This window comes from Hippoglossus hippoglossus, chromosome 20, assembly GCF_009819705.1.
Source record: "Hippoglossus hippoglossus isolate fHipHip1 chromosome 20, fHipHip1.pri, whole genome shotgun sequence".
Taxonomy (NCBI): domain Eukaryota; kingdom Metazoa; phylum Chordata; class Actinopteri; order Pleuronectiformes; family Pleuronectidae; genus Hippoglossus; species Hippoglossus hippoglossus.
The window spans coordinates 7,701,858-7,726,095 of NC_047170.1; the positions used below are offsets into that span (position 1 = coordinate 7,701,858).

The window sequence follows — 24,238 nt, forward strand, 5'->3', positions numbered from 1 at the left end:
TTCATGTTACTTCATTTTCATGTAATTATATTGTTGTTTTATTCTTATGTGAAGCATTTGGTCTGGATTTTTTAAGGATTCAAAGCAGGTAGAAAGTGATGGTAAAAACGTTATGTTTTTTACGTAAAAACACTAGTGCTCCAATATTATACCTACTGTGAGGGAGTCCTGCAGTTATTCAATAAAGTATTATTCTTGGATTGATGGAAACGCTGCTGTATCACACATTCATCTACAGGAAGAGGCTTTACTTATTTCCTGTGTTTTTCAGGTACACCTAATGAACCCTGAGAACGTACCAAAGCCATGCTGCGCCCCCACCAAGCTGCATGCCATCTCAGTGCTCTACTTTGACGACAACTCCAACGTCATACTGAAGAAATACAAAAACATGGTGGTACGGTCCTGTGGCTGCCACTGACACCTTCAAGGACCAATAATATTTGAACTGATATAAAAAAAAGGGGGTTGGCAAAGGGCTGCAACTGCACCAGCGACTCCTGAGTGACTTTGACCTCCAGTAGACACCAGTTTTCTGCACAAATCCTCAGCCTGCAAGGAAGGTCCGCCCTTTATGTGTTGTATTCCAATAATCCTGGACAGCTCAAAAGCTCATTTGTCAACAAGGCATCAAACTAAGTAGGGACCATTGAGAAAACGTCCAACTTCCCCCTACTCCATTGCTGAGTCACCAAAGGGTCAATCGCCCTCTTTACTGGCTTTGGAGTGGAGTCTTTCCTCCAGGGGTCTGCAGGTGAATGAATGATCATGTGTGAGTGTTGCGAGGGGGTCAGTCTGTCTGCGTATTATGTGTTTATGGAAGAGTGTGTATGGACGCCGAAGAGGCTACTGCACCTTCTCCCTCACTGAGAGGGCGAGGGCAAACCTGAACTGTTGGGGGACCAGTCTAAGTGCTGCTTACTTTCCCTTCTCCCATACAAATATATATACATTATATATATATATATATATATATATATTTAAAACCAAGTGACTCAACTGTAGTCAATGACATAAAATAAATGGTTTGAGTCAGATGGAAAAAAAAACACGAGAGCAGTTTCCTCTTCAGATGCCGTCAACCCAAACAATCTAATACTGACTGAACGATTGGACTCGTTTGTTTCATATTTCCTTCCTCTTTTCCTGATGTATTTTCTTCTCAAGCCATATTTGCCTTCCTAGAATATAATATGGACCAAACCAAAGTAACCGCACACTATTTTAGCAGTGCACCGCTGCGAATATCCGCTCCGTGTCAATATTTGCCGGGCTCACGCTGAGCTGCGACTCACCGGGCTGGTTCAGCTCCCGATGCATGTTCTGGCTAAACTGGTGTTTTTCCTCCAAAGAACTGAAGAATACAGCCTTATCCCTCCGACGTACCACAAATGGCCATTTCCACGTTGCTGCACTCGCAAAGTTAACAAACGTTCCACCCCGGACAACTCGGGAGACATCATGGAAAAACATTTAGCGAGGCACACACCGGCCGACAGAAGCGTTCCTGTGCCAGCTGTCTGAAATTAGCCCTTTGCTTTTTCAACCCGGAGGGTAAAATTATGTCGAGATGTGTGTCCAGTAGCAAACACTCTCCATTTGAACATGTTACTGTGAGCTTTGAATGACTTTTAGAGACCATATTATAATGAAAAACTAATACCAGTAAAGAATCAAATTACCTTACATGACTAACCAACTATAAAATTACAAAATATACCTCTGGTAAGCTGCTGTTTACATTTGTGATCATGTTTAGACTGTTTTATTGTAAATACTTGTACATTCTCAGCTTATTTATTGCACCTTTTATTAAAAAAGAAAAATCACATACCTTAATAACAAAGACAGATGCAAAAACACAATGAAAACTTATTTTTGAAAAAATTTATTATGAAATCTCATGTTACAACTTGCCATTATTTACTCTTTTTTGTACAAAATCCATGGGTAGAGCACAACCCATGACTCACAAGGAAAAAAAACTTCTCACTGGAGTTTTCTTTTTTTAAAGACCATGTGCTATCCATAAAAACTTTTACTGACAAAGAACTGCTGTGTCTCACTGTTTGTGTACCTGGTTTGGACAATAAATGGCACCCTGCATTGTGCATTTGCATGGTATGGGCACGGCCTCGTGGATGGATGCAGTTTGTTACATCGCTACATGATTAAACACAGGAAAAGGAAATGAAAAGCCGCAAACTGTGAATACTACTCAAACCTTGGCCTTTGACAGTTAAATCCCTCAGTACATGTTGGATTTGAGGGTTCATGTTATGCCTCAGTATGCAGGAGACTAAAAATACACCTAACCAATGCTTACAGCGAGAATAGGAAGTTAAAACCAGTCGAATAATGGTTTATTTTGGTTGTAAATGGTGAATTAGCAGCCAAGATCAGACCCATTACCCATGTAGCAGAGTCATAGTCACCTGTTTAGTCAAGATACTGGTCTCACAGCCACCGACAGAAAACATAACATTCAGAATGATTATAGAGAACCATTCATCTATTATCTATACTGCTTATCCTTTGAGGATAACGAGGCAGCAGGAGCCAATCACAGCTGACACTGGGCAAGAGGCAGGAAAACCCCGACACATAGACACAAACAGGCATTTACACTCAACTGATCACACCTATGTCCAATTCAGGGTCTCCCAGATATGGTGAGATACACAGAAAGTTCCAAGCATACTGGAAAACTAATGCAAGAGGCTGCCCCTATTTGGGAAAAATGATAAAGATGGTAGATGCAGCTGGTTCAACCACAAAAACAAATCATCGTAAGAGAAGTGATGTGATGCTAGATAGCCTGGCTGGCTTTGAGCTTACGTTCTTTCGGTAAGAACATTGCTTTATAAAAATGTCTGACTGCAGAGAAAGGCTACTAAAAGCTTTCACGTCTTTTCTTGAAAAGATGACTTAGAAAACAGTGCCAGCGAAAAATTACATTCATAAATTTGGCGATATTTTGAAAGGACAGTTATCAGGAAACAATTCACTGCGTCTGATGGGTGTTTCCGAATGAACAGAAGAAGCAGTAAGTCTACAGATGTTCAGTAACAGAGATATGGAGCGACATGGTCCAGGCCTGAGAGGCTGAATGCTAGGAGGAGCAGAGAGGGCTGGAGGAGTCGGAAACGAAGTCGGGTGCATGACTTGGATCTTTGCTAATTTCCTTTACAACAAGCATGAGAACTTAATCAGATCTTTATTTTCTCTTAATCACAAAGAGAAAAATGAAGTCGTGTCCCTGTGCCATGTCCGACTCCCTTAACAGCAACGAAGCCTCCGTCACAGCGCCCTCTAGCCTGGGTTTCCCTGAGAGTTAAGTCAGACGAGCCATTAGTGGAGTGGATATGAGGTTCCTGCAACTTAACTCGAAAAAAAAAAAAATCACATTCGGGTGACGCAAGCTTTTACCAAGTACTGTAACATTAATGGCTCATGATTTAACAACAGATCCCATGTATAAAAAAATTCATGTATTTAAAAAAAAAAAGAAAAGAAAAGTCAAATGGCAACAGAAGTTTAAGTCAGAAACAATAGATTTTTAACCAGGAACATTTTCAGTGTTACCCTTTTAATAAACATTACCTGTCTGAGGAATTCTGGTTCCGATCAATTGAACAGTGCTTGCAAAGTGAATGTCAGACACAATTTTACTTCATGTGCAGGCCCAACTGATATTCTCCACATTAGGAGACTTGAGGTTGAATAACAGCAATGACAAATACATCAGATCCCAAACCGAATCGTTCTCTCCTTTAACACTGGAGAAAGAACAGACCACCAAACCCGAGTGGAGAGAGATAAAGGGAGAGCTGGCTTCTGTAAGAGAGCGAGCGAGAGAGTGGTGTCCTACTGGTCAGATATGCAGTGTGGGCGCGGACTTCACCGGTTTCTACAGCTCGTCTCTCGCCTGCTTCATGACAAAGCTGTGCAGGCTCTCCAGGTCCCGTCCTCCGTGGTGCTCGTCGCCCTGGTTCCCTGCCCTGAAGATGATCAGCGTGGGGTAACCTCGTACCTGGGAAGAGAGTGAAAACAACAAATGCTTTTCCATGTGCTTACTCAGATGGAGAAAAAAAAATGAAACAGGAACAAACTAGGGCAGGTCTTTCGGAAAGATCCATAAAAGTTTACGAAGTCTATTTTTAGTAGCATTTTAGTAGTATTTTTATAAGCATCTAGGGGGATTTTAATGAAAAACTAATACCAATAAAAATCTAACTACCTCACATGGCTATTGTACCTTTTACAAAAAAAATAAAAATCCCATTCCTTGATGACAAAGACAGATGGAAAAACAAACTTATTTTTGGGGGGTTATTATGAAATCTAATGCAACTTGCAATCCATTGGTACAGCACAACCATGACCCACAAGGAAGAAAAAAACTTCCACCATGTGCTATCCATAAAACCTTTTACTGAGAAAAAACTGCTCTTTGTGTACCTGGTTCGGACAATAAACGATTCCCTGCATTGTGCACATGGAAGCAACTAGAGGCTTATTTAAAAACGCCGCACATGAAGATAGGGAATTTATAAAAGTTAAGAACCACTGATGGCAGTAATGTGATTTACACAGTGAGACGTCCACATACTTACAGAATACTTGTTGCAGATCGTGCGCTCAACGGTGCAGTCCACTTTGGCTATCTTGACATCAGTGAGGCCAGGAAACTCCTTCTTGGAAAGATCCTCCCAAGTTGGAACAAGATTCTTACAGTGGCCGCACCTAGAGAGCAGGATAATAAAGCAATTACATCATTTGAACGGACAGAAATACTTTGGAGAATTTAAGTCGAGGGTTTGACCCAATTTAAGATTCAGACTCTTGACATTTGACTCAAATTCCTTTCAGGCATTTAAAGAATCATACATAACAGAATTTAGGGCAACTCATCAAGTCCTATTTCTACTTTGTTTTATTATGGTGAGCTACCGATACTTTGACTTTCACAAAACGTGAAGTAAATCCACCCAAATCACACATGAAGCTGACTGACTCTGGGCCTCAGACTGGTTAGTGTTGGAGCTGAAGTAGGCACAGGATATTACAACATGAGAATAACAAATGTTAATAACTACTTTAAAAAGCAAGCCTATATAGGACTCTTAAGGTTTCACTCGACAACAGGATGAAACTTGCGTTTAGGTGATGAAGCGAACAGAATTCAAAAAGCATAAATTAACTTGTAAACTTGTTACATACATCTTCTCAAAATGTGATCTTACCATGGAGCATAGAACTTGATAAAGGTGAAGCCCTTTGCCACTGACTCATCAAAGTTGTCCTCTGTCAGGTCCAACACGCTGGTCTGTGGAAAGGGAAAGATTCTCACATTAGTGCTAAATTATGTTGAGTTATGTTGTAGCCTGAACAATCTGCCAAGCACTGAATTAACGCTTGTATCTAACCGGGAATTGGTAGGAATGTTGGAATTATATTGATTGGACTCTAGTAATCTGAAAAAATGGTGACGAGCTACAAAATATTTAGAATGTATGAATATCTGCTTAATCCTGCCTTGCAGATTTCTGTAGATTCAGCTTCAACATGCTTTACAAATAAACCACCACCAAAAACCAGTAGATACATAAACAGTAACATGAAAATAACATTGTGTGTCATGTTTCCTGTTGTCCCAGTCCAGCCTTACCTCCTCTTTGGCCGGCTCATCGGAGGGGATCTCGTTTGCTTTTTGTTCGTCGCTTGGTTCCTGCTCTGGCTCCTCAGCAGTGGCAGCCTTCAGCTGATTGTCCACAAAGTCTTTGAAAGAGTCCAAGTCTCTTTTTCCTTTGTACTGTTCCGTCTACAAAAAACACAGACACACAAGCATTTTAGTTAGAGATCAATAATAAAAATACAAGTAAAACTGATACAATTTTTTGCAGAATTATTTTGCAGGACAGATGGAGACAGGATGGCTTGAGCTGAACGTCAGTGCAGAGTTCATTGAAAAATTAAAAACGTCTTCCTCACCTTCTGGCCATTGTTGAAGAAGAGCAGTGTGGGATACCCCCGCACTCCGTTGTCAGAACACACCTCATAGTGCAGTGTACAGTCCACCTGTGACATAAATACAAGAACATGTGTTGTTAAAGTAGAATGATACAAACAACTGATTCCAGAAAGTTGAGACGCTGTGTGAAATGTAAATTGATCAAAGTGTGATCACTTGTTAAACCTGTTTATCGTATATTCAACTGACAACAGTAAAAATATATTTACTGTTTGACCATATCAACTTCAGTGGTTTCTGTAAAAAATGTGCATATTCTGAATTTTACACCAGCAACACAATTCAAAACCCATCATCGACCAAACTAAACTAACAAGGATATGGTAGAGGGTACGTGGCTATTTCAACATATGCTGCTATCCAGATGTCCTGTTTTTTTTTTATCCCTGATTATTCAAACAAGGCGATGCTACATCACACTCTGCAAATGTTATTACAGTGTAGTTTTCTGGTAAGAGTGCAAATACTAGATAAGACAAAGTATATCAGCCAAGAATAGGAAAGAGTTTCACTTTCCAAACCTTGATAATAAGTGTCTTTATTTCCCAGATGCTTACTGAGTGTTGCTAAAAGAAAAGGTGATGTAACAGTGGAAAATGTGACATTTTCAGGAATGTGCTGCAGACATCCAAGTTCGAATAAAAGTATTTTTAAAACAAAAGTTTATCTGTTTGAACAAAAATCAGCAAATTATCACATTCTGTTTTATTTGTGTCTTAGCAGTGTCCCAATTATTCTAGATTTCACCCATGTCACATTGCAGCAAGATCTTGTGAACCTTTACACAATCTGCAGGACCCACCTTCCCGATCTTGACATCATCGGAGTGCTCTAAGGTGTTGGCCAGCTGTTCCCAGGTTGGTATCATGGCTTTGCAGTGGCCGCACCACGGAGCAAAGAACTTAACGAAATGAGCACCTGCAACAAGAGGAGAAAAGCCAGATAAGAAATTGCAGCGAATACACCAGAAATTTCAACCCAAATGGAAAAAGAAGAATATAAATTAACACGTGAAATACCTTCTAGTGTGTACTGGCCAATAAAAGTACAAAATTCGGTACTAAAATGAGCCTGAACAACTTTATGGGTTCATATTATTCATCTGAAGGAGAAAGGCAAAAAGTTGACTCCAAGACAAACTCCCGACAGCTGCCATAAATGAAATTATACACCTCTTACACTGAGATTATACACAATCAGTTCCACGTTTATTGCAGCTGTTTCCAAAACATGTATACGCTGTTTCAAACATTCAGTTGTCATAATCGGCTTTTCTTTTTCATTTATTTTTCATAAAAAGTCCAAATATTCAACTTCGGCAGAGCTGGAGAAACATCATTTCAAGCAGACAATTATTGCGAGCACTGTTTATTTCTGAAAATCCAGAAACCTGAGGTGACAGGAGACAGGTGTTACAGTTGGTAATGCATGACTGGTTGTGATTCAAGTATTTGTGTTGAACTGTCAGTTATGTAAATCATGGCAATGAAGAGTTTCCATTCACTAACGAATGATCCACAAACACTGCACAGTGTGGCCAAGAACCGAAAGTAGGTTTGAAAATGAAGACAAAACAGAACAAGTTTATCTGTTGAGGCAGGATACAGCTGTGTAAATACACAAGAAGAAGTTACCTATTCATTTGCCTAGTTCCCTGTTACAACAGTACTCAAGTGAAGCATTAAACAGCAGATTTTATACTGGATCTTTACCTTTGGCTATATGGGCCTTGAAGTTCAGAGCGGTGAGCTCATACATGCCCTGTTTGGGCTCTGGGGCTTTGGGGGGCTCCAGTTCAGTCTCTGGTTCCTGGAGAACACACAAAAACAACCACCTATGAACACCACTGTTCTCAACCACTGTTCAGGGTCACTATAGTTTATGAACTTAAGTGAAAGAAAACAATTCACCCCAGGCTGCTCCTGGATTGTCTGCAGCATCCACGTCTCCATGGACTGCAGATCTCTGGACCCCTGGTATTTCACTGCCTCCTGGTCTGGCCTGAACAACTTAAGCCTACACAGAACACAAAATATTTTCATTTTTTGATTCCCATCTTAAGTTATACAAGAAGATTTACTCCATGCATACACAACCCAGCTGTTATAAAAGTTTTGTAAATCAATACCCAGTGTCTGCTGTGTTTGCAGGTGTCGTATTGCAGTGAGCAATAGCCAAGATATAAGAGGATGTCATTAAGATACGAAGAGAATATTTAACTAAATGCAGGTCAATGTGTCACGTCTGTCAATAAGTGATGAAGACAACTGTTTACTTTTATGTAACACATGTTTTTCTACTAAATATAGCAGCTAGTGCCTTATTTTTCATAGAGTTTTTATTTTCGGTTCGTCAATAAACAATTTAAGTTGTCTAAACTGACTTCATCCATGCCAAGAACTTACGTGGGGTAGCCTCTAATCCCATGTTCACTGGAGCAGAACTTGGTGTCCTGGACGCAGTCTACCTTCACCACGTACACCTGAGGATCATCCATGCTGTTGTATTTGTCTGCCAGTTCATTCCACGCTGGCTGTAATCTCTGGCAATGGCCGCACCTGGACACAACAGTGGTATACACTCTTAAAATATATTTTTCAACTGACCCCATTTCCTAAAGAATGACATGCATTATAGCCCTGTGATAACAATCATATATAATGGTTTGATTGGTTTATGGTAGCATATACGAGGCGTGGTATTCCTGGAAATACCACAATACAGATGGTGACCTACTACACAAACATCTGCTTTCTCCACTCTCCTCTGAATGAAACAAAGGAATAAATAGACTTGCAGGCAAGTATAACAGAGTCCAAGCACCCTGATGCAATTTGTATTCGAGAAGCCAAGAGCATTAACCAACAGGGGCTTCACAGGTGGTCTCCTTCCTCCGTCATCTGCTACTGTGATTCGCTGCCTTAGTAATCCAGCTGTTGTTGATGTTAACTGGCTTTCTGTCTATATTTTCCTGCCTGTTCCCCAATTGATATTGTTTACATGGTGTTATTGTGGCTCCTGAGTAAGCCTTGGAGTCATGATCCTCCAGAATATCTCCGCATTCTGCATCATCGTCCAATTAACTTAGGTTGCAGTGAGATCTATCAAAATCAGATCAGTCATCTGATCAGTCAGCAAAACATTAAACCATATACGTGTAAATCAATAATATCACTTAAATGTTTCTGGTTCTGAAGATACAGAGTGTGATGCAATTCTCACATTTACCAACATACAATGCAAGACCATGCAAGGTGAGTCCTTATGGGGTCACATTGCTTTATATAGTGGGCAACATTGTGGTGGAACACAAACATAATATTGTTTATCGATATTCGATTCACATACACTCTTCTACCACTCGCATGGAGAATGGTTGATGCATGTGGACAACAGACAAGTCAAATACAACAGAGGCTGTTGCATTAGATCTAATATAAGTGTTGAGAGAATCAAGGCAAATTAGATTTAAATAATGGTAAAATAAGAGTGGTATTAATCATTAAGTGATAGAGGAAAAGCTTGCGTGACATACTGTGTATTTTCTTTATGCAAAATGTATTGTAATTCTTAGCCTTTTTGAAAAGGAGTACAACAGGTTCAACTACTAATGAATACAATATATTACATAAACTGTAAGGTTACATAATCCATGTCATGAACACCAGTCTTAGACAGTAGTAGAGTATTAGACAAAGGTTTGGTAGTGGAGCTACCTGATGCTTCATGTGGGAAACTCATGACCTGTATTCAGGGTTTGACAATAAAAGAACATGTTGATCAGCTGATCTTATCTCCATCTTCACTCTCTGTCTTTATCACCATCTCCTTTCTCTTCCATTACAGAAGATGATCCCACTAAACTAGACCAAGTTCCTCATCAGGGACCTCTGGAGGGTCCGTGGACCCCACTTTTGTTACCGCTGACATACCGCTAGTCAATCAGTGCCTGCCACGTAAGCGCAGCGTCCCAAACTACAACTTTGCACAGTGACTGACAGTAGCTACTCAAAGTGAATAAACTAATGACAACAAACACTTTTGGTTGTTTCAGTTTGCGGATCAAGATTCACTAGAAAGTTACAATAAATTCCACCAGAGAGAAAAGTGGTAGCACCGAGGCCCGACGTGTAGAAGTACCCCAACCCGGTATGCTGCAGTTGGCTATGCAAACAGGCTATGCTAGTTAGCAGCTGAGCTAACGACGCCGGTAGGGAAATGACTGTGTAGCCAACTAGCCTGCGTGCTAACTAGCTTGCGTGCTAACGAACCAGTTCGCTGCAACTTCAGAAGTCCTGCGCTCAAATGTTCCGTGCATGTGAGGGACACATAACTCAGAGTGCACGGCTGTTGTCAACACGTGTAGTCAACGTGTTAACGTCACTGTGAAAAACTTGGTGACTGTTCACTTACCACGGGGCGTAAAACATGACAAAGTGTGGAGCGGTGGGCACCGCCTCGTTGAACATCTCCACCGTGTATGAGTGCTTGGCGTGTTCATCTTCTTCTGCGTCCGTGTCGCAGAACACACCGGAGAAAAGCAGCGAGGCTAAATAAATACACGACAACAACGCCGGTGTGCGGTTCAGTGCAGGAGCCATGGTGAGGGTGTGTGTGTGTGTGTGTCCCTGCTGGTGTACTGTAAAAAAAAAAAAAGAGCGACTGTCCACGTGCACGCCCCCTCCGACAGAGCCAGTCTAGAGGGAGGCACACTGTGGATGAGGAGCAGACATGGAGATCAGTGCAGAAACAGCTGTGAGTGCAGTCAGGATGTTGTGTAGATCTGCGGATCCGCGTCCAAACTCACGCAAGTGCCGGCATTCCCGAGAGTACGGAAGCCTGTTTGGTCAAACTTTATTGGAGGGGAGATAACGCATGGCTATGTTTTACTAAAAATAAAGATGATAATAATAACTCTCATCTGACATTTCATGTTACAAAATATTTTTCCATATAAAAAAAGTACGGCGGCCGAGATAGCTCAATGCACTGCAAATGAAGAAATCACATGCATCACGTCCCCACACATGCAAATACAGGAACGCGATGCAAATTGCGAAAATGACACCGGAAATCCCACCGAAAAAAATGATGAACCTGGGAGTAGTTATTGAAGTTATTGGAGTCTGCTACTCATCAGTGGTGGTGAAATACAAAGACTGAGACAAAGACTTATCCAGTGAAAATACCCAGTCAAGTCAATTCTATGTGGCAAGTAATCATAAGCTGTTTTCAGACATACAGGGAACTCCGGATCATCTCCTGATATTGTAACAGACGCAAAAATTACAAAATAAAAGCTGTTCTCAGACATTTCCTCCAGAAGAACTCCAGATAATTGAGTCTGGACTTTTTTCTGTGGCTTGCCTTTCACACATGTACAATGCAGCAGGAGATTCTCTCCTCAGACACGTTCACAACAGTAACAAGTCCTCTAGGATTCCGGTGAGGGCCGGAGCAGCGGGTTGAGGCAGAAGGTAACAGATTAATTCCACTGCAGAGATCACAAGTTTCTGTTTACAGCAAATTGACACTGGGGTCGCCACAAACTCTCTTGATAGATTTGTCTGTATCCTCTATGTGTGTGGCACCACTTCTGGAGATATTTTCTTCTCCCCCCCACCTGTTGCAGTGAATCCGTCAGAGGATCTGTGTTCTGACATCGGCCCCTCTGGAATTTCTGCAGATTTTAGACTAGGGAGCCGGCCGGAGAAAGTCTGCAGAAACTCTGGAGGATCTTTGGAGTCATGTCTGACAGCAGCTAGAAAGACACACGCAACTAAGACTTACTAACTAAACAGAACAGAACCTTCATCAATTTATATGATTCGTAGCACCTGTGTTTACCTTCTATTTCCTGTCAAAGTGGCTGCCATGAAAAAGGACTATGAGACGCTTTGATTAAAAAATATAACAAAACTGACTTGGTTGAGTGAGCGCACGAATATGCTACTGAAATTATATAACGCTGGCAAGCGGAAGTGAGACGAGATGGTTACCACAGATGTAACCATGCAACTGTGACCATTTGTTTCACTTCTGACATTGCACATGAACACATTGGCTTGTTATTGATTGCCGTGAAATATCAAATACAACCAGATTGCTCAGGTTTTAAGGCTGCAGGCTGTTTTCCGTTTGAAATGAAACTCAACTTTCCTTGATCACTGTCTTTTAACTGGTTTAATTGTGGAAACTGGGGTAGATCTCACTTGTCCTGCTTGATTTATAACAGGGACCCGACTCGACTTGCTTGATTCACACCTCATTAACATGGGACCTAATTAATTAATGTGAAGTTAACCAAACTTCAAATGTGAAATATTACTTGAAATCCTAAAGCAAAGCCAATGAAGTCATTCTAGGATGGTTAGTGAGAAAAACATCATTGGGATGTAATGTGAGAGACATTTAGGAGCTTGTAGTAACACAAAGCCAAACTAGTTGATTATAAATGGTCCGGTAAATTCCAGCTGGCTGGCTCTTTGGCAGGCAGTGCAATTTTCCTTCACACCTAAAACTGTCTTTTTTTTACAACAAATTGGCCTGTTATAGGTAATGTTTTAAATTTATTAAGACATCCTGGAGAAAATGAAATATTATGAAAACAGACTCTGAAGAGCACAAAGTTAACATTTTACATTAACTGTGAAAATATGGGCACTCAGGAGTCCCATTAGTGCCGGTTCACATGGCAGATGGACAGTTGCTTTTCTACACCGATGGTCAAGTATGAGTCACTTAACTTCCTCATCACATCTGGAGAACATTTTTAGGCAAATGCAATCAATCCAATTTATTAACTTGGATAAATAGTGCCTCTTGTGGGGGCTTTAGCCTTGTGCAATCGGGACAGTGAATATAAATCGTGTGTCTATTCCCACGATTAAGTGTGTTTGTGTGCGACGGTTCCCAGAGTTCCAAGTACCTGCTCTCTCACTGGATTCAACGCTCTTTGGCAAGTCCTCACTTTTCCTTTCCTCTTTAATATAGACGTGATTTCGTGAAACCAAATATGTACAGAATTTCTCTTTAATCATCCCCCTTTTCCTTTCATGTGGACAACAGGAAGAGTGGGAAGAGGGACTGAGGAGGTTACGGCATGGAAACGGAGGTGTCACCCCGAGCGGCACTATGGTAACACTTTCCAGACTGTGGAAGCTCTTTCATAAAAGCAGGTCTAGAATGTCTATATTCTAAAAGCGGGTGAAAATGATCCTACCATGCACACTCGGTGTCTGAAGTTACATATATATATGTGTTACAGGCCGAGGTGTTTATGTGCTCTGTGTGTAGATGAGTGCTTCTGAGGCACCTAGTGTCAGGAGATGTCCCGCATGTTCCCTAGACAACCATTGAAATTCCACCGTTAAACACACACACACACACACACACACACACACACACACACACACACACACACACACACACACACACACACACACACACACACACACACACACACACACACTATTTTGTCCACAGGGAGTACAGGCATTCAGTCGAGAAGCAATATACTTGTAAGAGACTCCCTCACAGAGATAGATGATGCTACAATGACCCCGAGGCTGACAAGGGACGATCTTTAACCTGTGGCTGTAAAAACTCAAATGTATTTTCTCTTTGAAGAACTTCATGAAATGTTCCACCTTTTGGCCGTGACCTCAATTACAGAGAGCAAACGAGACAAATCCAACCCTTAATCCCAATATTTTCTCAAGAACGCCACTGGGAGACAGGAAAAGGTTGACGTTTTGAAAAAATAGAGAAACGTAAATGTTATTTAAAGAGAGTTACAGGATAAGATCAATAGCACTAATCGGACCCAGGCTGGATGTGCTGCTTCACATATGAATAGGATCTGAACCAGATCTTGAATAGATCCAGAAACCTTATCCATTCTGGATCCATCCCGCAGTGCAAGTGGAATATGGGTGAATATTATATTTGAGATTATTTTCCTTGATTATTTCCCCCCGCATGACAAAAGGTATCTCACAGGCCAGAGTCTTCCACGGGGGCTTTATAGTTGCCATGGCAAGTCAATAACCACACATCACTATTTAATCTCAACATGTCATAGAGCTGTGATGAATATGACCAAATTGCCGCTGACACGTTTTACATTTGTCCTGGTGAAGTGGAGGTCGCATAGTTGTGGGCGTCTACTGGTTACCCATTGTTGATGGATAGGCACCTTGCCAGGCCTGCTGTACTGTGGTGTAAAAAGAAAAAAGAAAGATTTATGGACCCCGGGGAACTGAGGGCATTCTGAATATTTTCTTAATTGTCTGAAGTGACAGCGTGTGAATTTAAAAAACAGCCCATGCCCTAGTTTCCATCATGTGGTGGACCTTTGAGTGTTGAAAGAAAATGTGTCAATGACCTAGTCCACAACTGAAGAATCAATGGAAAATGCATTTTTTTTCTGACTGGTCCGGTACAAAACATAGAGAAGACAAAATTGTCAAAATTCTTTCTGGTTGAAAAAAAAAAATTCCATATTTTTTCCCCTTTGTTTTTTTAGTGAGAACATCACTAAGCATACATTTAGCACTTATTTAGTTTATTGTTGTTGAGTTAATTGATATCACTTTCTCATCCATTCATTAAACATTATGCTACAGCAGCAGTGGGTTGTAAAGGATTGCGTTATCCACCTACAGGCTACTCTATAGATCTCTATCTAATGTATTATGTTGTAATTTTAATCTGCTTTTCAACACTGCCAAAGAACACACAGACTATCTGGAATATTTCTGAGGGTATTTCTGACCAAATCTAATTGTGTCATCTAGACATATGGGAATTACCTTGTTGGAAATTTACTCTTTCTGTAGTAATGCTTTCAATACCAGGATATTTCAACATTTTCTTCACTGTATGCAAATAATACTCAATTTAAAATGTACATTGTAAGAGCACTCTTCACTCCAAGATACTTTTCTCACAATCATTCACATACATTAGTGTGACGCAGTAATTACCAGTGTCCCCGCTGGGATCTGATTGCTCTGTCCTGCTCACACTTCATCCTGCAGAAGATAGCAACAGTAGATTGGAGGAGAGGACTGCTTCATGCTCACTTCCTAGCTGCTGCTACCTTGCTGGTTAGAACAGTTGTGTGTGATTATTACCACCCATGCAATTGCTGTATGTGGACCGACAACACAATTGCATTTGTAGACTTTGTCCCTGACGACCCTGATTGGATCACAATCCATCCTTGTGATTTCTTATGTGCATTTAAACCTCAATAACACATTTTAATAACATGTACATATACTTGAAGAAGGAATCAATCTTCTTCTCCCTTTTTCTTTCCAGAACAAAAGGAAACATTGAGAATGTTGTACAATGTCATTGGATGTCAGTTGTGTTAAAGGGTAGGGTGTGGATTCCAGTTTCCCTTAAAGTGCGGGTGTTGCAACAACCTTGACACCCACGGGTGCAAAGCTCCTGTTCAGAGCTGTCTCCATGCAACTGGACGTCATCAAATCCAAAGCCAGACTTGTTTCCATTAGGAATACATAGACGAGTCATGGCCGCGAGTATCATATCCGGGACACAGGATGTGACCAACAGAGGAGAACCAATGTCATTTGCAGACAGCTTTCTGGATCCACTTCAGCAGGCACCTGTGCTGGGAAACGACAGCGGAGAAAGGACTCTCCCACATATTTGGAGCAATCCCAGAAAAAAACATTCAAAGGATGGAAATCGGGACGCACCTTGTCTTTTCATCTGGGTGGCTAAAAGAGGGCGAGATGAAGTTAGACAGTGTAAGAGTGGAGTGAAAGAAGGGGAAGAAAGTGAGGAAAAGAGGGAAAGAAAGAAACAGAGGTCATGTTTAATAAAAGTAAAGAAAGCTGTGGGATATTTAGAGAGTGGACAAAAGCAGAAGGAGGCGGAATGATATGAGGTGGCTGCATTGGCTGTGGATTAGCTTGACAGCTCCTGCTGGATCCCAAGTGTTATGTTCTACCACGTTCTGCTGGATTCAGCCAGATGACTAAATCTGTGCCATTTGTCCCGAAGTATCCACACAATTGGAATGACCATGATTTTCCACAAGGCCACTGTGTTCAGAGGGTCAGATGCGTCCCACTGCAGGAAACCCCTCAGAAGCTGTACACAAGTTGCATATTGAAAGACAAAGCACGTTCCTTTAAAAAAATGACCCTGTGGCACATTTGTTTTGTCACAAAATAGAAACATTTCAGACTTAGTTTTTTTACTAGTCATGAAGTTAAATCACAAAAACCTCAAGTATGGATAACAGCACCTGCGATGAAATGGTTTTGAAATAGAAGGAGGTGGTAGGATTAATGAGTTTTAAGCTTTAAGGGAGCTGTCACATCATCCACCTTTGTATACAGTCTATCGTGCTGACACATGTTTAAAAACTCTGCATTAAATGCTAACTTTGGTGTGAAAAGGGTTCGAGGGACAATCAGACCCATTGGAAACAGGGAGGAGGAAATGTTGGAAACACATGGAAACAAAATGGAAAAAGGACAAAAACAGAAGAACAACTGGAACAGCACAGCTGTAATAGTTACCTTCCCTGGAGAAGCAAAACAGTCAATATTAATCAGAGATGAGGTCTTTTTGAAACCGTTTTCCTTCTTTGGAGACTTGGCTTGTTTGCTTTCATTTGTCTTGTGTCTCTTTTGGTCCTGTTTTCACCATAAATCTCTGATGTGCAATAAACTGGTCTTTCTCTATGAAGATTTTGATTTCTCTGAGACATTTGATGTAATTTAGCCACGAGTAAAATAGGTTAGGTCGAAAAGAGCAAGGGTTAGATGTTAAATCTTATTTTTTTTCCACTTCTCAAATGTACAATATACGCCAATGAATAATCTTGAGCGATTACGAGTATCTATTACAAACAGGCTAGCAGTGTGTTTTTCCTTCGTCAAACGTTATTTCCCCAGGAAGTTATAGCCGTGACGGACAAAGCCATGAGTAAAGCTGATAAGACGCAAATAAAAGGCGACAAAAATGAAATGTCCCATTACCTTGAATGAAATAAAGATTTCTCTTAGTTTGAACATTGTTGGGAACATTTTGGACAATGTAAGAACACAAAATACATAACCTAATCCTGTAAATAGTTCTAGTTGATTTTACACATTTTAATAAAGACTTATCACGTATTATATCTTAAATAGATTTCCTGTTAATGTTTACATAAGGCCATTACTGATCATAATACAGTTGTAAGAAGCCCTGTCATGAGACTCAGGCTATCACTTGCCGTCTGGTCTCTGGACTGAGCCAAAAAGTAGCAGAGCCCTGCACTTTGTTGAACATTCAAACATGTGAGACTTCACAGGTGGTGACAGGACCCACCTCGACTCGGAGGCCGCCTTTCACAGATGCTTCTTGGGCCGGTGCCATCGCTGTAAAAGCCCCACTTCCTGCTGGTAAAACCATCAGGATGTAGTGGCCAGAGTGTGAGGGGGTTGATGTGGGGCAGAGAGAGAGGGAGAGAAGGAGAATAGTGTGGATGGAGGAGAGGAAAGTAGAGAGAACAAGGAGTATGAGAAAAGGTGATGTGAACTTATGAATATCCTGGTGTTTCCAAATTACATGCCTTCAGTCTCTTGGCACGGCAGCGGTAACATTTTCTGAGAAAAACTTGCAAATGAGTCATTTGAATTTGATGACTTTGGAACCTCAACATGATATATTTATTAAGCCTTTATGCAACATCTTAATTTATAATCATTTAAAGAACTGTTAGTATGTTTGAGATCTTTTATGTCTCACACAGTCCAGTTATAAGAAAAGTTCAGAGAACTATCCATCCATTGGTATTAATAATAATAGAGAGCTCTTACAATGGAGAGCTCTGCTGAAGTGTCCTTGAGCAAGTCAGGGACATGTTACCATCTCCTCTTTGTACATGAAAAGAAGCAGCATTTCCTAACATAGATCAATAGAGAATGACAAACAGTTTGTGTCCAAGAAAAGTTTTCTCTCACATACACCGTCCATCTGCAGCTGTCACGCTACAAGGAAAGTCGGAGACTGAAGGGATATTTCAGCAGGACTGTATTTTATATGAGGCAAGCCATAAATGCCATCAATAACCAATGAGGCCTTACTTTTCCTTAGCAAAATACATACACCCTGGTACCTGCTGCCTTCATTGTGTCAAGGCTTGTTTTTATTTTCTCATTTTGAGACAGATGCTGTCACCCACTTACTGGCACTTGCGCTGGCTCTCATGGAAAATGTAAAAGAGGCCCAGCCTCGTTGAGGTCAGGCTGACATTGCCAGTGAGAGGTGGCCAAGTCACAAAACAGATGTTTGCTGTTTTTCTTAGGATGATTGGTTCTCTGCGCAATATTGGTCCAAGCATAACCCGGGTCCCTTTAACGGAGTCCTGAGTTAAAGTGGGCCGGCTGGAGTAAAATATGTGCAATCGGGTGTTTTATCGTAAACGTGGGTCATATTGCATGCATGCTCCCGAGGTCCTCGGGTCCTTTAACTGAGTTTATGATTCTGACAGGTGTCTGGATTTGTCTGTACTGAAGCAGGTGTGTAATAAAATGATCTGATGGATCACACGTAGGAAAGTTGTGCTTATGTGTGCGCTCTCCCGAATGTGTCATCCTGTGTAAGCACTGAGCATAAACAAGCTTCAGGAGGCCTCTGTGTGTGTGTGTGTGTGTCACTGCAGGCTGCACCTCTGAGCGTCTGCAAAGGCAGTCAGGGTCCTGGTACAGGTCTCTCCACAGAAGCCATTAAGTGGTGCGTCTGTTGGAATAATGTGTTTGAATTGGCTGCAGGGCAGCAGCAGGTGCTGGGAGGACCGGCCTGGAGCTGCTGCTCACTGCCGGCATCTGCAGACTCGGGAGCAGTCAACCTTTCTCTGTGTCTTTACTTCTCATCAAGGCTCTGTCTTCCTCCTCTCTTGTTTTTCTTCCCTTCTTTCATTTCCTTCCAATTTTTCTGCTGTAATTGCTGCCATTTGCTATGTCTCTTTTTGTTTCTCTCTCTGCAGAATTTTCTGCCTTGATTTCTTATTGACCTAGTTGTTAAAGAGCTTTGTTGTACTCCAACCACATCTGTCTGCCACAAGATTTGGATTCCTCTCAAGTGGAAAAGTCAGAAGTGGATGTTAAGTCTACGAAACAGTTGCAGTCTATATTAGAAATTTGTATATTCACTTTCTTCAGAGTTAGATGAAAACAACATCACTTATCAGGTCTGTGCAATAATACAACTGCCATTCAAAAACTGCTAGAGTAACTGCTCACTACTTGGAGTCACTTCCTCTTGCTTGGCAACATCATGGTGATGCCTCCAGTATAGTAGGTACTGACGGGCAGAATCAGTCAGTTTCCAGTCTTTATGCTAAGCAAAGCCAACGGGCTGTAGCTTAATGATTAGCATGCAGAAATGAGAACATTTTACACACATTTAATAAGCGACACTCCCAAAATATTGAGCCGCCCTTTAAGACCCTATCTGTTCACTTTAAACTTTTGGAAGACTTTGATTAACTTAGACCTTTATGTTTGATCTGATTTATTCATGTTTATCTCCAGTATCCGCTGAATGAAAGACATACGAATTGTAGGTCTACAGCTCGGGACACATTTTTCTGTCCGAACCAATCCGAGCATGAGAGAAAACCAACCGAGCCCAACCCGAACCCAACAGGCGTCGTGTTTTTGGTGTCCAAACCCAACCCGAGCCTGATGCAGTGGAGAGTTGGAGTTACCCTGCACCTGACACACACACAAGGGTCATTGCTTGTTTTTCTTCAGGGAGCTGATCAAACACGTGTCAAAGCGATAACGTAGCTGGTGAGAAAGATGAATACATGACACGTTGTTAACATGTAAACACCAGACCTGATAAATCAAATTCCGGGTAAACAGTTGACCCGAAATCATCAATCGGATTAATTTTAATCAGAAGGAAAAAAACCATGCGCATGCAATTGCAATGACTGAATGCTAACAAGATGAAAGGACTTAATATGGGCATTCAGTGGGTGAGTCACACATTTAGCTCTGGACCCCTCACTCCCTCTGACTCTTCCTCTCTCTCAGCCTCAAGGTAAAGCCATTATGTTTGAAACGAAGCAGCAGCAGCAGCAGCAGCAGCAGCAGCAGCAGCAGCCCACTTGAGTTCAGAGACACACGGGAGGGAAACAATGAAAAGCAGAGCCCAGGGCCGTCCCGGGGCCCTGACAGACAGAGAGTTGCCTTTATTGAAGGGAGTCCACTCCCATGCATTCATCTGCCAAGAGCGTGTCTCCATGGAAAGACTCCCCTGCTCCAAACACGCACAGAGAGACACAAAAATCCAGGTCTGTCTCCTGAAAGTTACGTTTATACACCGATCAGGCACAACAATAAAACCGGTAACTGGTTTTAATGTTGTGGCAGATTGATGTGTATCCATGACCTGTTCTGAAAGAGCAACTTCTGAACCATCAGTGAGGTGATTTAAAACCTCTTCTGTTCTTTCACTATTTTCCATGGCTTCTGGACCTTGTCAGAAATACACATCAGACAGTGAAACCAACTGGTTACCTCCACCAAGGAAGTTGTGTTTTCATTGGCTTTTGTTTGGTTGTTAGTTTGGAGCATTACACATAAACCACTGAGAGGATTAACAGTGATGCATATGGGTCAGGGAAGACACCCAATAAAGTTTGGTGCAGATCAATATCAGGGGAGGATCCAGGGAGATTTTTTGAGTGTCTTTATCACTATGAGATAAGTTTTTTGTGTTTTTTGACTTATTTGAAGGAAGCACATGTAGGGGACTGATATATCTGAATATGTACAATTTGGTGCATCTTGATTTTATTCAAGCAAACTGGATAACAGGGTGCAGTGTGGGCTGGCTGAGGTGGATGCTGGATAAAATGAGGGTCAAGCCAGCTGAGGAGCACTCTGGGTAAAAAAAGTACAGAAAAATGTACAGTACGCTCCCTGCACAGCAACAAACATTAGAGACAAAGTTGGCAAATAGCTTGTGAATATATATCCATATTATCCATATCAACTTAAGGTATTAACCTGTTTTTGCAGGGCCAGACATCTGTGACCAAAAATAAAATAGCCATCAAAATCTGTTCACTAGATTTTGGGTAAGTTGCCTGATGTATTTTTTTTAACTTTTCATACTAGCAGTTATTTAAAAAGAACTTTTCTTAACAATGTTAGAAATTGCTTTACAAGCAGGAAACAATTAGAATAAAGTAAAGGAACATGAGCAGAGAACATAAAACAATAAAGGTTGAACTCATTTAACTGTGCAGTACTCATTCTATCTGTGCAATTCAATTGGCTAATGTGTAATCCTGTTACACTGTATATATATATTGCTCTCACTGTATATATTCTGTTTACATTATAAATAATAATTCTCTTCTATTTACATTTCCTTGCAACCATTGCATGGTTACTTACAGATAATACTGATGCAACTCTCCCAGTTGTGGGACTAATAAATTATTATTTTATTATATCTTGCATTAGAAAATAAAAATATAACAAATGACAAATAATTTTCCAACGAAGGCTGGTCTTGCATCATTGAAACCACAACAGGAGATAAGATCAGGAAAATACCTGTCGGGTACAGAAAACAGGGAGAATCAAAGCCGGTGAGAAGGTATGTGTCGGTAGTGACGCCACACATTCCTCCAAAGTCAGGAATCTAGACAACAACAAGTCCTGCTGCTGCTGGTGGCCACCGGCCCATGTCAGGCCATTCTCTGCGTCGTCTCTGGCTATTGTTCCCCCCATGATTGACTGAGGAAGGTGCTTGTTGATGCTGGACTCGGACTTGTGTTTCTTGGACCCGGCAGGAACATGGAGCTGGTGTGCGGAGGCTGTCTAATGAAACCGAACAGATGCAAAACATCACAGACAGCTCGGCTAATTAGACCGTGCGCCTCCTTTACAGCACTAAAGATGGCGATAGAGTGTGTGTGTGTGTGTGTGTCCAACGGAGAAGGAAGAACCTGGCCTGAGTCGGTACAGACTAAAAACTGACTCCAGTGTGAGCCTTCCCCGAAGAGCTTGTTAATAAAGGGGTGCTGGCATTTATAGTGAAAGTTGGGACATTTCATTTTGAACTCCTTTCTTTCCAGTGATTTGCTTTTATATGCCAACAAGTGGTCATTTTCTAAAGCTGCCAGGGCCTGAGAATATCCAGCGTGCCTTGCAACCTTCCCTCAGAAAAATATAAATGTATTCAGTTCTTTCACTCTCCCGCTCTTACTTAGCAATCCTCTCGGTGAACGGTTGCCATTGCCAAAGAATTTATATTTTGCATCACCAACCAGCACCCATCACCGACCCTGCACCCATGCTGTGCAGTTAAGCCAAGTTATTAACTTAGCAGCGCGGCGCTTTTGTTCACCGGCATTTTCATTTGGACCCCTCGGTAATTGAGTAACAGGGACCCATCACACTGCACAAAAGAAAAAGAGAGTTGAGCTCGCCGAGGCTGGAAATTCTCACATAAGCTGTCTGCAGAGCGAGGGGGTGAGTGAAAAGCTCCAAGCTTTCTAATGATCCGACACAAAAATACTGAACCAGTGTTGCTGCTGCCTGCTTTTTCTCACCGGTCCACCAAACCGAAAGGTGATCGGGCCAAAGAGAAAACGCTTGGAAATGCCAAGTTTGCTGTCAGCCTCGTAGAAACTGCAGCAGTCGCATGACGTCAAGAGTAATTAATTTTTTTTTTCTAGTAAGAGAGTGAATGGACACATTATTAAGCTGCATTTGTCCCATGTAAAGTGAACAGACTTTCTCATAGCCAGGTTATATAGGAATCATCATGAACACCAAAGTAACTCAGTAAAAAAGTATTTTAATGATAGTTATTGGTACATTTATGAGCGTATAAAGACTAATGTTTGATGAGATCATACAGCTGCCGATTCAAATTAAATTCTCAAGTGTTATTATATATATTTATTTATAATATTAACAACTCAATATATTTAAAAGGGTTATAATTAAATATTAAGTTGATCTTTTATAGATTACATCACCTACAGTATATTATTTATAATGATGATTTTAAAAAACCAAATCCAAACAGGACTTTTTCTGTGGTGGAAGAAAAAAAGCCACATTTATGTATAATGCATCCATTTATACTATTTATTATTATTATTATTTCATATATTATTATATGTATGTGTGAGCTGAAGGTTACATTATCTGTATCTGTCCTTCCTGTGGAGGGTGGCAGAGGTGACCTGCAGTGACCTAAGGATACATCATAAGGGTATATCCTTTTTATGATTAGTATGTAGTACATGTGTCACGTAGTAAAATGTAGTTGAGGCGTTTAAAATAGTTACAGATGGATACAACTCTGAAATTAATCCTGAACACCCTGTGTAGACACTCTGGACATTAGGAGTAGGACAGATATGTACCCTTACACACACAATGTAGTTTTTATTGTCTTATAATAACACAGCTCTCATGGTTGAAGGACATTTGTCAGTAATATCAACTCAAAGCACAATATATGTCCCATTGACCCATATTTACTTATTCTATCACACACCATTCATACACTGTTGTGCACAGACTTGCAATTTAGGGTTCAGTATCTTGCCCAAGGACACTTAGGAGAGTAGACTGGAGGCGCTAGGGATCGAACCAACAACCTTCTGGTTAGTGGACAACTTTCTCTCCCTTCCAAGCCACAGCCAACCCTATGAACCTTATGTGTTCTTAATTAATAAGAAATGTCCATTGTTATTGGTGTAACTGTTTTTCACATTCACTTCCCATCAGGCTGACGTCATTAACCACATGCCTGAACCTGTCATTCAAGCAGAGCCTCGCCGATTCTCACAGGCTCTCATCAGTAAAGTTTAAATTACAAAGATCAGATCCTGTTTTTTAAGTGAATGTCCTCATTACATGTTATCTGCACATTTCATCCCTGTGATACATTTCACTCTGTTCCAGTGGAGATGGAAAGCTTTCTGCAGACAGAACATCAGATTGCATGAACCAACACACCCCTTATCTCCATCTCTTGCCCAGTGGGGCTCCAGCTGGGTGCTGCTGTTTCCTTCACCATTTATGTTGGCACGGGGAATGGCATCTCCATGGCCCGAGAGCACCGCTCCGCTTGCAAAACAGGAAGAGCACACTGCTCTCTGATGGACACAGGAGACAAAACACAAGCCAA

At 41.2% G+C, this 24,238-nt stretch overlaps 2 protein-coding genes across 3 annotated transcripts in view; one reads left to right on the forward strand and one right to left on the reverse strand.

The window, feature by feature from the left end:
* The window catches only part of bmp6 (bone morphogenetic protein 6), a 44,829-nt gene extending 41,441 nt beyond the window's left edge, over positions 1 to 3,388 (forward strand). Inside the window, exon 7 of the mRNA XM_034572383.1 lies at positions 272 to 3,388. Within this exon, the coding sequence (XP_034428274.1) occupies positions 272 to 421 (150 nt within the window). The 3' untranslated portion in view covers positions 422 to 3,388. The remainder of the gene's footprint in view (positions 1 to 271) is intronic.
* Positions 1,883 to 10,862, reverse strand: txndc5 (thioredoxin domain containing 5). 2 transcript variants are annotated; one of them, XR_004612321.1, is made up of 11 exons: positions 10,448 to 10,862; positions 8,440 to 8,592; positions 7,945 to 8,050; positions 7,747 to 7,843; positions 6,837 to 6,952; positions 5,995 to 6,081; positions 5,672 to 5,824; positions 5,247 to 5,329; positions 4,617 to 4,746; positions 2,643 to 4,033; positions 1,883 to 2,435 (listed from the first exon to the last, which is right to left on the reverse strand). XR_004612321.1 is itself a non-coding variant. In XM_034572386.1 (10 exons), the coding sequence occupies exons 1-10, from the start codon at positions 10,633 to 10,635 to the stop codon at positions 3,911 to 3,913; spliced, it is 1,236 nt and encodes a 411-aa protein (XP_034428277.1). In that variant the 5' UTR covers positions 10,636 to 10,862; the 3' UTR covers positions 1,883 to 3,910. The 2 variants fall into 2 exon arrangements, 1 of the variants encoding a protein (XP_034428277.1); XM_034572386.1 differs by having other exon boundaries at positions 1,883 to 4,033.
* Between the last annotated feature and the right edge of the window lie 13,376 nt (positions 10,863 to 24,238).

Bases quoted from the DNA above. Each gene is read 5' to 3' on its own strand.
- txndc5 (XM_034572386.1), bottom strand. From the start codon at position 10,635: ATGGCTCCTGCACTGAACCGCACACCGGCGTTGTTGTCGTGTATTTAT. The intron at 6,953-7,746 runs GTAAAGATCCAG...CTCTTGTTGCAG, and splicing joins CAAGGCCCATATAGCCAAAG to GTGCTCATTTCGTTAAGTTC. The intron at 5,825-5,994 runs GTGAGGAAGACG...TGTTTTTTGTAG, and splicing joins TCTTCAACAATGGCCAGAAG to ACGGAACAGTACAAAGGAAA.